Source organism: Poecilia reticulata, chromosome 23, assembly GCF_904066995.2.
Source record: "Poecilia reticulata chromosome 23, P_reticulata-male-v2, whole genome shotgun sequence".
Taxonomy (NCBI): Eukaryota; Metazoa; Chordata; class Actinopteri; order Cyprinodontiformes; family Poeciliidae; genus Poecilia; species Poecilia reticulata.
The window spans coordinates 12612365-12628903 of record NC_088852.1 but is presented as its reverse complement, the minus strand read 5'-3'; the positions used below and the strand labels follow the sequence as shown (position 1 = coordinate 12628903).

The following is a 16539-nucleotide window of genomic DNA, read 5'->3' as shown; positions in this document are numbered from 1 at the left end:
AAAGAACAATAATTATGAAGAGATGTGGAATATGTTGCGGGAATGGAGCATTACACATTTATAGCAAAAGAGGTAAACGAAGCTTTTTTTTTTAATTTACCTGTTCACAAGGAAATGATGACGGTATTGTGTTGTTGGTGAAATCTGTGTAAAAATACATAGAAAACACCATTAGCAATTTCATTACATGTTTTAAAATACGTTATCGTTCCGACACACAGGGGCGGATCTACTGGGGTGGCAGTTGCCACCCCAAATGAGAGCCTTGCCACTCCTGTTGCCACCCCAAATACTTATGGGAAATCGGACATTAAGCGCACTAATCTCTTTTTTCCGACAACATTGAATGCAACACAACGTAACCTGACACCTACTGCTGAGTGGCGGGAAGTGCGAGAGAAGGACAGCGCGAGGCAGCAGCATTGATGGATATATTACTGGACTGGACATTACCTGACTTATCGTGCGCCACACATGCACCATTGGTGTCCATTGAGTCAACATTATGGGTGGTCAGAAAATACCACAGTCACACAACGAATCTGAAAAATGGACGCAATATTTAGCGTTTAATTCAACCCTATGAATTGGATGACAAGGGCTTCAGATTTAACAGGTGAGCAAAAAGTTTTACCTTAAAGAAAACATTGAACAAGTGAGCAGTGGGTCAGTTATACTAGCCTAACTGTTGCTAACCTTCTATTGACTTTGATAACCTTAACATGTGCTGCGCAGTTCGGTGTGTTTTGGTTACGTTAGCACATCAGGTCACATCAGTAGAGCGGCTGTTTAAATCAGCTAATCAACCACCGCGGTAGTCGGGAGAAAACTTATTAATAATGACAATATAGACATCAAACCTGACGGAATAATGTAACAGACTGAATGTTATGTTTTGGTGTTTCTGCTTCTTTTTTGTGGGGGACATTTTTAGTTTTTTGGTGTTGATTCCCCTGATCGGTAATCTCTGCTCTGTCTGCTCGGTGAGCTGTTGTCTGCCGGTTGCCATGGCAACGGGTCCGCGTAAAGCCGACACACACACAGCGAGAAAAGCCAGAATAGAAGTGGTGTTTGGTTCTTCGCCTGTTTATCAGCTTTATTGTACCTTTATTGTGGCGCACCGTCTGCACCCGCTGCAATTCCTAAAAGTTCAACAAGCGACAAAAAACTGAACTAAACATCAAACTATGGCTCCTACAGCATATTAAAACAAAACGACTGACCAATATAAGATGAATTTGATCCTTCTTGCATCTTGACAGAACTAACAGAAACAAAGTACAAATGATGGCGCTACAAATATTTTTGTGACAGATTTCTGCTCGTCCTGCATTGGGATAAAATGGTTTTCTGGACATAACTCAATGAATCACATAGTGACTAATAGGCACTGTCCAATCCAGTAATGCATATCAATAAGCAGGAGTATGAAAGACATAAAAATAATTTACTATACTACATTAAGAAATTATATTTAATCCTCAGTGCTACATGAATGCAAGTTAAAACATTTTGCAACAAGTGAATCAAGTAAATTAAGTCCAATGTTAGGTCTGTGTAAGCTAAACGTGAGAGTGAGACAGGGGTGAAAGTAAGGGGGTACGGCAGGGTACTGCCTACCCCTAAAAGATTCAGCGGGGATACGCACTACCTGCAAGAGAGGAGCGGCTGTAAAACATCAATGGGTTCACAGTGCAGCCGTGAGTTCACCCACTAATCAGCCGTGACTGATTAGTTTTTCAAGAACAATCTAAAAGCACAACTTAATCAGTTAGTAAATAACTTTTTTCCCCATTTCATATTGTTTCTGAATTTTTCGTGCTTTGCTAGAGCAGGGCTGCAACACGTCGATCGCGGAAGGTTTTGAGTTGATCTCGGCTTTAGGTGACAAACTGAACGCAGCCAGGAGGCTGAGAGCAGCACGTCCTCCTCTGACTCGCTTAAAACATTCGTAACTTTATTAAAGAACAACAACAAAGTCAACAAAACGTGTTCAAATTAATGACACAACAAAAATAATAATCTCAGTAATTATTGTTTCAACAAGGTGTTGCACAATTCTGTGCGCTTCGGTTCCATTACCAAAATAACTAGCAGAGTTTAAAATTAACTAATCAACCACCTCTGTGTTCATGAGAGGTTTATTAATGATCGCAAAATAAGTATCAAGCTTGCAAACCTAATACTGTAACGGACTAAATTTTATATATTTTAACGTAATCTCTGGTCGGCTTGTGGAGCGCAGGAGGTTGCCGTGACAGAGAGAGAGAGAGAGTAAAAGGGTGCGAGTGGTTTAGAGTTGATCACCTGTTCGGGTTGTTTTACCTTTGCTTACCTTTGACCTTTACATAGTTGAACATAGTTTCTTAACGTTCAATAAACGACAAACTTGGACTAATTACCTCGTTCTTTGTGAGTACAAGTCATTTACAACAAACATCAAACACAGTAAATATGTTTCATTAAGTATTTAACAAACAAATGGCTTCTACTGCGATAATTATGTGGAATTAAATTATCTAATATAAAAGAATAGTTTGGTGCTGTCGGGCTCAGAGACTGAGAGGCTTTTCCTTTATCAAACTACTGTTTTATTTTTTGCCTCCTATTTAGTGGAAATATTGATGTTAAGATTTTCTCCAAAATAATAACCTTTTTCAACCTTTATAGCTCCACTATTGAAAATGAGGCTCTAACATTCACAAATGACATTGAAATAAAATCCAGTCCAACATCTGGTTTGAGGTGATTCCTCTGGAACCTGTTGGAGGAAAAATATCCCAACTTCAGAAGATGAGCTTTAACTTAACCGAGCTCTGTGGTTCCTCCTGTCAGTATGAGAGTCAGGGTGAGGAGGCGCCATGTTAGGAAGAGAAGTGGAAGCTGCAGGATCCTCAGAACAAACAGGTCATGATGCTGGGCTATTGATTATCCCTCTGTATGGACACAGGATCAATATAACCAGTTTAAAAGATAAATGCATGGTTATATGCCAGACATGGAAAACTGGGATCACTCCAAGCCATGATTTTCAGGATTTAGGTCTCATGGCATCTCAAGGTGTCAACATTGCAGCTAGTGGACTGAGAGAAATACAGCTTTATTTTGTAGCAATTCAAGAGCTACCAGCTTTTATCACTTTGCAAAAAAATAATCAGCACAGAAACTCCAAAGCACATAGAAGTAATATGTATGTATATATATTTCTTTGTCATATTACCCCCAAGAATTAAAAACTACTTTCACCCCTGTATATATATACACACACACATGCTGCCACCCTCTTGCCACCCCATAAATATTTTTCTCGATCCGCCCCTGCCGACACGTTTATCGTCGTAATTTCACCTTTAAAATAATTATGACACGGTGTCGAATTATTGTGATATAAATTGTCGAAATAATAACAATCTAATAATTTAGACCAATTTCAACCATATTGAGGTCAAAATTATAACTTTAAAAGCCAGACTTATGACAATTATGACTAAAAGTCACTTTGGAAGTAGAAATTATGGTTTTGTTTCTCAAATTTCAGAGATGACATGTTTAAATCGATTTTTTTTCTTTCAGCTGGTGGAAACGGGCTTCCACCAGCTTGACAAAGTTAGTCGTTTCACTTAAAAATCCCATCAAAACAGTCGACAATGTGACAACACGCAAAGAAGAAAGTGTTATGAATACTTTTGAACGGCGCTGTGTTATTGTTGCTGGTTTCAGGTTATCTCACACTTATTATCGGCCGTGTTTTAATCATGGCAGCTCCAGGAAGGGTGATAGCCCTGAGGGGTCTGCGAGCGCCGGCCCCTCTTCACAGGATCCAACTGGGAAACGCAAATTTCACAGGTGTGCTCTCCTCCACGCCTCCCAACACAAGCAGCATGTTGGAAAACACACACTTTGTTTTCTTTAACACACGTTTTGTTTTCTTGAACTTCCTTCTCTTGCTTAGTCATGCTGCGACTGCTGCACACTGGGTTTGAAAACGGACAGCATGGGATTCATCTGCGACTTTCAGGACCTGCAGCTGGACAAGCAGTGCTCTGACGCGGCTAAAGTCCGCTGTCAGAAACCCAAGGACATCACTCCGTCTGCTAAAGGTGAAAGGTCAAAGCAATCTTGTGCTTCAGGCGCTGATTATTCACCGCTTATCGGTATTATCTTACGTCACCATCTGGCCGTGCAACAGTAGGGTTTCGACATCAACAAACAGTGGGTGTTTGAACACAATCCACTGTCACACTGCAAAAATATAAAATCCATTTTGGTGTAGTTTCTAGTGCAAATACGTTAGTATACTTGAAATAAGACAAAACTAAGTTGCAAATAACTTTTTAGCAAGATATAGGAGCAAGTTTTAAGTAAAAATATTCCTTAGTACTGATGAAAACATGCTAGCTACAGGTGAAACGAGATTTTTCTCATTGATTTAGTTAAAATGTTCCTATATGTTGCTGAAAAGTGACTTGTAAGTGAATTTTTTATTATTTCAAATGCAAAAATACAAAAAATTACTTGGTAAGTTTTTTGTTTTTGCTGTTCATTCCTTCTATTTTGTCAACGAAGGTAACGCTCATTCATTATGAGTGTGCGCTCTATATCCTTTGACATTCAATATGACTTTTTTTTTCTTCATTTTACTCATGTTTTTGTCTCAGGACAAGAAGAGCTTAAAGTGTTGATCTCCAGGCCTCCAGACGAACCAAATACCTGCAGAGGTTTGACACCTTCAGTTTATTAAATTTTTTTCCTGCTATTGTTTTGGTTGCAGTTGTAGTCTCTTTATGGTTCTATTCTATTTCTTAGATTTTAAAGTCACATGTATAGGTATAAAATAAGACACTCAGTCCTCGCCAGATCTTTAAATTAAGCACAATCTTAGAAAAAAAAACCCAACAAAATGAAAGTCCTTCTTTGCTTCAGTTTGAAGCAATCAAAGAAACTGACGTTATCAGTTCCTCTCATTGTTGTTGGGGGTTGAGGAGGAGTCGATTGAATCGGTTGCTCTTGCTTTTCTATTCACAGCTCTTTTAAAGTCCAACTGTTGCCCTTTAGGTACTACAACAATTGCTTTTTTTATTTTTTATTATTATTTTAAAACATAATTTTTGATAAGATCAGAAATCAGAAAGTCTGCCCTGAATACTAACAATACCTAATTCCAAAAGCCAGTTATCAGATAATAAACATTTTAGGAAACTGTAAGGAAAAAAATTAAAATTGCTCGTTGTGGTCTGAATTGTGAAAGTAGTGTGTGTGTGTGTCTCCTGACACATTTCTGCCGTTTTCAGAGCTCAACTGCTCTCAGCTGTGTGTAGGTAACGGAAGACGCATCTGCAACGACGGCTTCCGACTGAAAAGGGACGGAGTGAAGTGTGAGGGTAAGTCATCTTAAACGCAATCAACAATTTCCAGCAGCTCAGGTGATAGACGTGAGGGGCCCGGTCATTGGCCCCGCCCTCCGGCCCGACGCTGACTTGTTGCGCTAGGGAGTATAATCGTACCAAAAGTGTGCAACAATCTTAAATCTAGAGGTTCATTCTTTTCTGTGTCTGGAACACCACAATTTCTATATATTTTATATACGATATATGTATATTTTTTTAGACATAGATGAGTGCGCTGTGGGGAGCCATAACTGTGGAGCGGGCTTCGCTTGCGTCAACACACCCGGCTCGTTCTACTGCGACCTGAAGGTTGTGTGCAGAGACGGTTTCACTCTGGACGCTTCCGGAAAATGCATCGGTATGTCTTGCTTTCGCTCTCAGTTAAAAGCAGCTCGTGGATTAAAGATGATTTCTCCCAAACTATTCCTCTCCCACCAGACATCGACGAGTGTATGCTCCTTACCAACCCGTGCCGACGCGGCCAAAGTTGCGTCAACGCCGTCGGTTCTTACGTCTGCCTCGGGAATCCGGTCGTCTGTCCGCAGGGTCACCGTCCAACCGCGGAGGTCTGAGTTTAAGTCGCCTAAAACCCGCCTTTTCTTTCAATTTCCGCCCGTTCACGTCCTCCCTGTCCCTTTCGCCCCAGACGTGGACGAGTGTCTCGTTGCCAACGTGTGCGGCAGCCGCGCCTGCGTGAACCTGGACGGGTCGTACCGCTGCGAGTGCAGAGCGGGCTACCGCTTGAGCAACGTCACCGAAGCCTGCGAAGGTTTTCGCTCAGTTTTCGCTCGTTTCTCTGAGGGGAATCGTTTACTTGCCGCGCGACGGCAAGTAAATGTGAGAGGTGAATTTGTTGTGTTGCTTTGTGCTCTTCAGATGTAAATGAGTGCAAGTATTACTCCTGGCGACTCTGCGGGCACATATGAGAGAACACGGAGGGGTTTAATCTGTTCAGGTGCATATCCGGCTTCAAGCTGGCTCCGGACGGAAGGACCTGCGAAGGTAAGCTCTCTGTGACGCAACTGGTTTCACATTTCAAATGGCCGATGCACCTCTTTTCTTTTTGGGATTATAAATGATATTATCACGACAGTTGTTACTACAGCAACTTTCACGTCAAGGCCCTCAGGCCCTCAGGATTACATGTCCTCTACTTTATCTGACATTAGGCACGAGGTCACCTCAGACTGGAACACATATTTCCAGATAAAGTAGGCGGCAGAAAAGCCTTTTCAACAAATGGTTGGCACTTTTTTATGTGAATTTATTTGTTTTGACTTTGTAGAAGGAATAAATCTTTATGAAAGTAACATTTTCACTCAGACAGTATGTGACTGACTGAAATAAGTATTTTAAATACAATTTATTTTTGACTGTCCCACCGTGTTCAGTATCTTGTGGCTGAGCTACGCGCTACATTACTGTGTTCTTTTCTCTCCTTCAGATATCAACGAGTGTCTGACCGGCCATCACAACTGCCCCAGAGGTCAGGTTTGCCTCAACACTGGCTATAAACTCACAGGCAGCTCTTGCTAAGGTGGAAAAAAATCCCCCAAAAGATTTCTATCCCACATTTAGATGCACTTTTGGTATTTAAATGTAGGATATCGAAAGTGTTCTTTTCATACTTTGTCATTTTACAACCATGTGTTTCAGTGTGGTTTAGTGGGATTTTATCAAATCAAATCAAATCAAATCAAATTTTATTTGTATAGCACATTTCAGCAGCAAGGCATTTCAAAGTGCTTTACATAATTAAAATAAAAACAGAAATAAACAGTGAGAAAGAGAGAAATTTAAAAAATAAAAATAAAAAAACAAACTCCCGTTGTCCTTTGCGGAATTTAACTAACTATAGAGGACTCCGCCGTCCTTTGCGGAATTTAACTATTTCATAGAGGACTCCGCCGTCCTTTAGCAGGGGACGCCGCCGTCCCACACAGAATTTAACTAACTTATAGTTAGTGGAGTCTGCCCTCCCGCGGAATTTAACTGGTTTTCCTTTGCGGAATTTAACTATTTCATAGAGGACTCCGCCGTCCATTAGCAGGGGACGCCGCTGTCCCACACAGAATTTAACTAACTTAGAGTTAGGGGAGTCTGCCCTCCCGCGGACTTTAACTGCTTTTATTGTACCTGACAGTGCCTAGGATTCTCAGGGTTTAACTTCTTACCAGAGGACGCCGCCGTCCCACACAGAATTTAACTAACTTATAGTTAGAGGAGTCTGCCCTCCCGCGGACTTTAACTGGTTTTATTTTATTTTTATTTTATTTTAATTTTTATCGTTTTTTATTTTTATTTTTTATTTTCTTAAGACATCAAAACCCGCACTCTAACCCTAATTTAGCCATAAGCAACTCTAAACAGGTGGGTTTTAAGTTGAGATTTAAAGGCACCCAGTGTTTCAGCTGTTTTACAGTTTTCTGGAAGTTTGTTCCAAATCTGTGGTGCGTAGAAACTGAATGCTGCTTCTCCTCGTCTGGTTCTGGTTCTGGGGATGCAGAGCAGACCAGAACCAGAAGATCTGAGGGGTCTAGACGGTTGGTACAGCAATAACAGATCTTTAAGGTATTGTGGTGCTAAACCGTTCAGAGATTTATAAACTAACATCAGTATTTTAAAGTCTATTCTCTGAGCTACAGGGAGCCAGTGTAGGGACTTTAAAACTGGTGTTATGTGCTCTATCTTCCTGGTTTTAGTGAGAACCCGAGCAGCAGCATTCTGGATCAGCTGCAGCTGTTTGATTGATTTATTAGTCAGACCTGTGAAGACGCTTTTATGTGACTAAAGAGATGCAAAGTTGTGCATAAAGGAAAACAATTGGAGTAATTTTCACAAATGAAAGTCAGAATGGCGCAGGACTGAGTCAAAACATTGTAGAATAACCTTCAGCTGCAGTTGTTCCTACCAGATTTGTACTCGGCCTTTATGATGCTGCTTGTTATATTTGATTGCACTGGATTTCATTCGTTCTACTGGATTTTCCAGACTATAAATTGCTCCAGGGCAAAGGTAGCTCCTGCTACTTTTTTTGGTGACTTATATTCCAGAAAACACAGTACTTGTTTAGTCTTATTGTGGAGGGAGTTCAATATAAATGCATTTTTCTCCAAAGCAAAAACTTATTAATCATTTTGGTCCGCTCTGCTTTGTATTCATCTGTCAAACAAAATCCCTTTGTAACTAGGCAAAATTTGTGAAAGTTCAAGATAGAAGTAGTGTTTTTTTTTTGTTTTTTTTTTACTGTTAGCCGACAAATGACATCAATGTGAAAACATTTTCAAATATATTTGATTTTAAAAAGTAGTTATTGGACGCAGAGAAAGTTATTTATTCATATTTTAGCAGCTTGTTAATGAGTTTTAGGGTTAGGGTTACACTTTGCTCTCATTTTACCCCAAAATGAAATAGTCAGACGTCCCTGCAGAGGAGAAAGGCCTTGTAACAGTTATTTCCCTCTGTCAGACATCGATGAGTGCGCTTTGCGTCAACACGGGCGGCTCGTTCCGCTGCGAGCAAAAGCTGGTGTGCGGAGATGGTTTCGCTCTGAACGCTGCCGGCGGCTGCACCGGTACGTTGAGCTTTCAACACTCCAAGCAAAAGCAACTCCCAGGTTAAGGGTCAGCTCTCTTAATACTTTCTCTTTTTGCTAGATGTTGATGAGTGCTCTGCCCACACCAGTCCGTGCCAGCCCAGCCAGACGTGCGTCAACATGGTGGGCTCCTACAGCTGCCACGCCAATGCGATCTCATGCCCACGAGGGTTTCATCTGAGCGTGAACGGCACACGGTGTAAAGGTAGTTTAAGAAATGCACGGCTGCCCATTCAGGTCTTTATTTTGCTTATGAATGTTTATTTATGTGGACGTTATAAATAATCTGAGGGTTGAGAGTAGGGGTGGGCTTTAGTAATGAAAAATTTCTCATAAAAATTTGGGTTTATCATTGACTCAATAAATGTCAGGTAATGATGTTGGATAAAAGACAGAACTCGTATTGTTTTGAGATTATATTTTTACTATTTTCTCCATGTGTGTTCCACGAGAGTATCAAAAAATATCAGAAGTAGTATGATTAAATGCGGTTACTGTGTGCAGTTTGGTAATATAAATCACGATTCTGTTTTTAAGTATCTGGACAAGATAATTTCCAAAATGGGAATCGTTTTCAAGAACAGTATTTGTGTTAATGATGTCATGGCAACCAGTTACCTAAAAATGAAGCTTGTTTCTTTTTTAACCATAATTTGTTGTCGTAGTAGTACCACAAAATAATGCGATAAAATCCAAGGTCCATATCGTCCTGCCCGAGCTTATCCAGGAGTTTTATGTGATATAAACAACCATATTCTGTCTTTATGTTTTAGGTCTTATGATTTTTTTCTGATTTTGTGTCTGGTGAGCCATTTCATCCTGGATTTGGTCATATATATTTTGAGTTAAAATGTTCGGAGCCAGATTTCTTTATCGACATTTTTTGGTGATTCAAAAAGTTACTGATGCCATTATTTCTAAAAAGTTTCTATATGCCTGTGATGGCCAAATCCATGGCCACACTCTGAAGTCGGTAACTCTTTTATGCACAATTTATTTTTTCATTTAAACACAACATTTTAGTTTCAGTAAAACATTTATTAGTTGATTTGGATGCATTTGTTCTTTATGTTGGCGCGCACATTTAGTTAACATGTGTATTTATATCAACTTAAGTTTAATTTGTTTGCTTGAGACTGACCTTTTGTTTGTGTTTTGCCGGTACTTACCTGCCGTGGAGTGGCCAGACAAAAGATGGGGCCAGGGCTCAGCAGACTTAAATGCTGATTGGGCTACACCACTAGTTCATGCTGGCAGGGGAAATTTGTAGTTTCTTTGTTTAGATAAGTTTTGTATTTAAGTAAATATTAGTATTTAAACTTTAATATTTTGAATTTTCATTTTGTGAGTCTTTAGTTTAGCCAAACTTAGCTGTACTGTTATTTGTTTTTGTGTTTGTAATTGTATTCTGTTTAGTTGCCCCTATTGTGTCTTAATTGGTCTGATCAGCCAGTATATAAACCCTTGTGTGTCATTTCTTTGTTAGGTCAGTTATGTTTGTTGGTGCCGCCAGTTTGTTCACATTTTTGCCTGAGTTCAGTTTTGTTTCTTTGACCTCTTTTATGAGCTCAGTTCATCTTTTTGTCATTTTATAATCTTTGGGTTAAAATAAAAAACCCTATTTTTCTAATTAATATCCTGTGACTCCTCTTGGTTTTAACTCGGTCCATCACAATGCCCTAGAATCACTGATTCTCATCCGTTCTCAGTCGTTGCTTAAGATGTTCTTCAGGATATTCATTCTCTGTTGTAGTTTTTATTGGTGAAAAACTCTTGACTTTCAATAATATGTTCGTTTTTCTTGTTATTTATTTCAATACAGATGTGAATGAGTGTCTGGTTGGCACTAAGTGTGCCAAGCATGTGTGTGTCAACCTGGAAAGACTGTACCGCTGCGAGTGCAGAACTGGCTACATGTTCAACAGCGTCACCAAACTGTGCGAAGGTACAGAACCAAGAACTTGATTAATTTCGCTAGAGGACTAACAGCTTCTTCATGTGACAGAATTATGAATTTGTCGTTAAAGTCGAATAATACTTTTAAAGTTCTTTTTCTCACCCCGTTCTGTTCAGATATGAATGAGTGTACCCATTATCCCGGCCGACTCTGCGCCCACAAGTGTGAGAACACAGAGGGGTCGTACCGATGTAGCTGCGCAACCGGCTTTAAGCTGGCCTATGATGGCAGAGACTGCCAAGGTAAACATATTTTTCAAAGAAACCTTTGTCATTTTTTTTTTGGTCTTTTACCGAACTTCCGCCTGCTTGACGACAGACATCAACGAGTGTGAGGACAAACCCTGCAGCCAGGAGTGCACCAACGTCTACGGCTCGTACCAGTGCTACTGTCACCGCGGTTACCAGCTGAATGACGTCGACGGGATGACGTGTGAAGGTGTAATTGCTGCAAAGCAGAGCAAGACGTTCTCGAGAACCGAAGCTGGCTATGTTCATCTCTAGAAGATGTTTCATTTTGGGAATTGTGTCAGGTGTCCTAACATTGTGTTTGTTTTTTTTCTTTTTGTCGTCTACATCCTCTCAGATATTGATGAATGCACGCTGCCAAACGTATGTTCTTACCAATGTGTCAACACGCCTGGTGATTTTAACTGCACCTGCCCCAGCAGCGGTTACACACACTCGTACGACGCATGTACTTGTCAGGGTCAGGGAGAAAAAACATCTTAAAGCATCTTCATTAAGCATTTTAAAGATATTATTAGACCAGAACTACTAGAAATACAGCAGAATATCAGGAGGAAAAAAAAACAGTAAGTCAGGAATCTCGTGGTTCACTCTAAACAATTTTGAGGATCACTGAAATTAATTGCTGTAATGGCCGGTAATATGAACTAACCATTATGTGCTGCATGGGGTTCCAAGAGTTTTACTTTGATTAAGCGTCTTTGATCTTTGTCTTTCCTTAGACATTGATGAATGTGCTGCAGGAACTCATTCTTGTTCTGCCAAGGAGACCTGCTTTAACGTCCAGGGAGGATTTCGCTGTCTGTTTATTGAGTGTCCTCCTAATTTCAGGCGAGCAGGAAAAAGGTAAGAAACCAGAAGGCTGCTAAAGTCAGGAGATATTTGCCGGAGATCATCACACAACAAACAGAAAGCTTGAACTTATGTTCTGTTCATTTTTCCAATGTCTCCAAGTGACGTTGTTTTAGATTTTCACAGCATTGCCAGGATCGGACGACTGGCAGGTCTTTGATTCATCGCTTATAGCCCGGTAGCTATCAATCACTAATATTAGAGCATTAAACCTCAATACACTCACTACAGTGATTCCTTGCCTAAATAAAAGTGACGCAACCTTCACATTCTAAACTTCTGCTTTTCTAACGTCCTGCTCTATCCAGCTGTGCTGCAGCACTATCGCTAGCTAATCTAGAACAACAGATGGAGATCCAGTTTCGCCTACCTTTTAATTACTGATCTCTAAAGCAGCTTAAGATTTTTTTAAAGCATTTTAAATGTGTAAAATTTGAAGTTCTTTGTCTTAAATATATATATTTTTGCTACACCCCTCAACCACCACACGAGGGCAGAGTGACTGCAGCTCTCCACTTCCCAACATTTGACGTTTTGGCTCTTATTCGTTTGGTTTTGATCTAGTAGTGATAACCACCTGCTCCACATTTTCACCTATTTCTGTTGTTAAGATTAGACCTACCTTAATTTTTTACTTTTAAGCTGTTCATAGCTGTGAGTTTGAGCGATCAGAATTAGTTCTGTGTTAGAAAACTATCAAATCCATATTCTATATTGAACACTTTGATTTACAAATACCTGGATATTGAAGATTTTGACGAACAGCCAGATTACCGCACTGTACCGCACTACATGTCCGGTATCAGTTTTTCAGCTTTATATTATTTCTCTCTACTTCCAGGCAGATCGTTAGCCTCTTTTCTGTTTATTTTTTATGTACATGGAGTCAAAAAAATTGACAGAGAATAATGTCTCTCTGGTCTCCTTTTCACCAGTTCTCCTGTACTTCCTCTGCTGTGGTCACTTCTAAAACCAAAATTTCCAAACCGAGCGATCCAAGCTGCCTTACCAAAACATCGAAGAGGAACGCGGTCTTAGTGGACGGCAAGAAAAATAAACGTGGCATTTCTTTTGGGGCACCTGGGGCTCGGCCAATTCACTGAGGCTCAATTATTGGTGGAACGGTGTTGTAGTTAGCATGATTAATGGGCTTTTCAGTGTTGGCGCTGGGTGGCTATCGGTTCATTCGCTGAGAACGATAGCGAGTGGCCACTGCCTACATTGGTCAGCAGGATAAATGTAAGCAGACATACCATCTTGTCGTAGTTGTTTTTGTGGGCTGGGTCACGTAATTCGGATGTTTCAATAATATAGAATAAACTCACACATTTATCATTAGATTCTACACCTTAAGGTTTTCTGTTTCACTTTGGTGGCAGAAATTCATCTCTGTCACTTTGACCTCATGTCTGGCAAACAACGTCCCGGAATGTTTGGATTTGGGATCAGGGTTCTGCAGGATTCACTTCAAAATAAAATTTTTGTATTCCTCCTTTATTGTCACAAACTCGCTGACATCTCTGCTTCTTCACCTTTCCTCGTCTCTCAGATCCGAAGGTAACGCTTCCGCCGTGGTGCGTTGCGTCAAAGCGTGCCAGGAAAACGACGGCAATTGCGCTCGCGACCCCGTCCGCATCATCACCTCCACGGCCCTGTCTCTGCCGACCTTGCAACGCTTAAAGGAGCCGGAGGGTGAGACTGGCGGAAGAAAATCTTTTAGTCTTTGGCCAATCAGGCGACCCCATTTTTATTTTTAAAAATTTTTTTAAACCCGTTTGTTCCAACAGAGATTGTGTTGCTGCGGACGTCCGCAGAAGCTAAACAAAATCTTCTCCCAGACGAGCCGGATGTGTTTGACATTTTAGCAACCGACGAGCTACTCTCTTTTGATGTGATAAAGGCTGCGCATGGTTGTCGGTAAGGAGACACGGGATTTCGCTTTATAAAGTCACATTTACGTTGTTGTCCTAATTACTGTTTTTTTCCCTCAGGGGTAATCCGCCAGATCAAGCCCGTATTGGGCCCGAAGGAGCTCGTTCTGGAGGTGACTATGAAGTATGTCCAGTCAGGAGTCGTTTCTCAACAAAACATCGTCCTCATCCACGTCTTCATCTCCGAGTTCTGGTTCTGAGAAGGGAATGTAAATGTTTTCTAGATAATTCTACTGGGAAAAAAAACAAAAAAAACATGACATAATTAATGTAAATATACATCGACAAGGAAAATAGTGGCAGATTTCAGTTCAGTTGTGCGGAGGTTGTTTGCCTCCGCACAAACTGAATAACTGTAACTGAATAACTGAAGTCAGTTACAGTTATTCACCTGTAACAGAATCCAGTTACAGGTGTCGATGGTAACCAGTGCAGGTTACTAACATGAAAGGAGAGATTTTTATGCTCCACAGTCTTCAGCCTCTGTGAGGTCGTATGTATGCACAGCATGGTTTACGTTTCAGGCAAACTGCATTTTTTAATTTTTATTTTTGCAAAGATGATACTATGCCTGACAGGAAATTGCAGATTTACAGGTGAAAGTTTTTGTCATTCTAAATGATCAGATGCAAATAGCCATAAATCTCCCAGATATGTTATTAAAGTTACTTGAAAAAATATAAAAACCAGAATATTTAAAAAAAAAAATTCCAGGTGAATTAGAGTATTTCTGTGATTCTTTGCGAGCAACATGAAGGATGTTGATGTTAAATATGAAATTTGGAATCAATGAAAGTGATAATTTTCCTCCGTCTTCTCACACACAGATTGATTATTGTATTTTTTTAGCTAGCTGTAGTCACACCTTTCTAGAGACACTTGCTCATACAATGCTATGCTTTCATTTTTTCACCACATGGTAACACAATCTCTCATGCAGATATTGGTTTGGACTTAATTTATTTTTAAAGCAAATGTGTTTACTGTATATGTTCATTTCTTATTAAATGCTTAGCTAAAGCTTTTATCTTTTAGCCATACAGTGCTACGTTTTGTATGTTAGCAATATGCTAACATACATATTGTAATATGTAACATACACCAACAGTATGTATGCTAACATACATATACAAAACGTATACTAATACCTTGCTAAGCTTTCATATCGTAGCAAAACCCTAATACAAAGCTTAGCTGTCATTTGTTTCTCAAGTGCTAACGCAATAAGGTTTTATCTTATTAGCCAAATGCTAATACACCCCTAACCTTTCACTTGTTAACCAAATTCTAATACAATACTTAGCTTTCATATGTTCTCTAAATGCTAGGAAAATGTTTTGCTTTCAACTGTTCAACCAACGCTAATACAACGCAAAGCTTACATCTGTTAGCAAAATGCTAACAAAATAACAAGCTTTCATTTATCAGCCAGATGTGTTGAAATATTGCAGAGCAGTATTAGCAGAAAAGATGAATTGAAAAGGTTGCCAGTAATTTCTTCTTTACATCATAAAAGTATTTCAGTTTAAAGCTTGTTACCTTTACTGTTGGTGAAAATGTTTTTTTTTGGCTAACTTCCTGTTTTTGTTATAGCATTACTTTACTGCCAAAAAAAATTAAGCAAATCAAGCACACAAACTGTCCTCAAACATTGCACGCAGATAAAACATACTTTGCAAACTGTTATCCCATACAAAGTAATCTATTGTACTGGATTATAGAGTACACACTATTTCAGTTGTCTCAATATCACCCTCTTGTGCTGTCAAGGTTCTGTAAAAGGCATAACATAACTATTGGCAGAAATTTGGCTAAGAGCGTTTTGTATGCAAAAAGAGCTCGTTTTGTGCTCGAGGACAGTTTGTGAGATAAGTTTTATATGTGTGCAACATGCTTTATTTGTTTGCAATATTTTTTTGGCAGAACAATTTGTGAAACATATTTTATTTGTGTGCAGCATGCTTTATTTGTTTGCAACGTTTTGGCCGGAAATTCACTCCGTATTTTGTGGTCTTGCTTCTTCTGATGCCAGACTTCTTTATTTAAGTGCTTGTATTTAACTGAAGCAATTGTGTTTTGTACAAGAATAAAAAAATTGTGAAACCATCTGTGAGTAATAAAAACCTTCAGTAGTGTGTTGTTGCATTCATGTTTTTTTTCCCCCCCTCATAAATACTGTCTTCTGCAACAGACTAAACCATCCATCAACTAGTTGGCATGACTGAGATTTCCTACAGTTCTAAAATCCAATAGAACGTTTTCCTGTAATCCAACTGCTCAGATTCCTCCCATCATGCTGTCCTGCTTCCAGTTTGTGGGGGTATTTCCAGTTATTCCACTCCAGTGTATAAATAATGGGATTTCTATAACTGGAAAATTTGCTTCTTCAAATACTACTTCTTTAAAATGACAAATTGCTTGAGGTGGAAGCTTTTTACCATCCGTAATCAACTCTACTTAACGCGAAGCTTCCTCAAGCCACTGCTGTGCTGTTTTTGGCCGTGTGGAGAAACGGAGGGAACATCATGGATTTGTGATCTGAAGTGTACCGCAGTTCTTGGAAGTCACA

General features: G+C 39.7%; 1 protein-coding gene across 1 annotated transcript; it reads left to right on the top strand.

Annotated features, from left to right (window-relative positions):
• The first annotated feature begins 42 nt into the window (after nucleotides 1-42).
• On the top strand, nucleotides 43-16105 carry LOC103459504 (fibulin-1). The gene is given in 22 exon segments (XM_081604318.1): nucleotides 43-72; nucleotides 3799-3846; nucleotides 3953-4100; nucleotides 4659-4718; nucleotides 5292-5423; nucleotides 5533-5745; nucleotides 5826-5948; nucleotides 5951-6007; nucleotides 6010-6156; nucleotides 6264-6389; nucleotides 6832-6924; nucleotides 8856-8871; nucleotides 8873-8961; nucleotides 9044-9187; nucleotides 10805-10927; nucleotides 11056-11181; nucleotides 11258-11377; nucleotides 11525-11647; nucleotides 11910-12033; nucleotides 13589-13731; nucleotides 13827-13949; nucleotides 14031-16105. Coding segments are annotated over 22 exon segments (2448 nt in total). The 3' UTR covers nucleotides 14171-16105.
• Nucleotides 16106-16539: the final 434 nt, after the last annotated feature.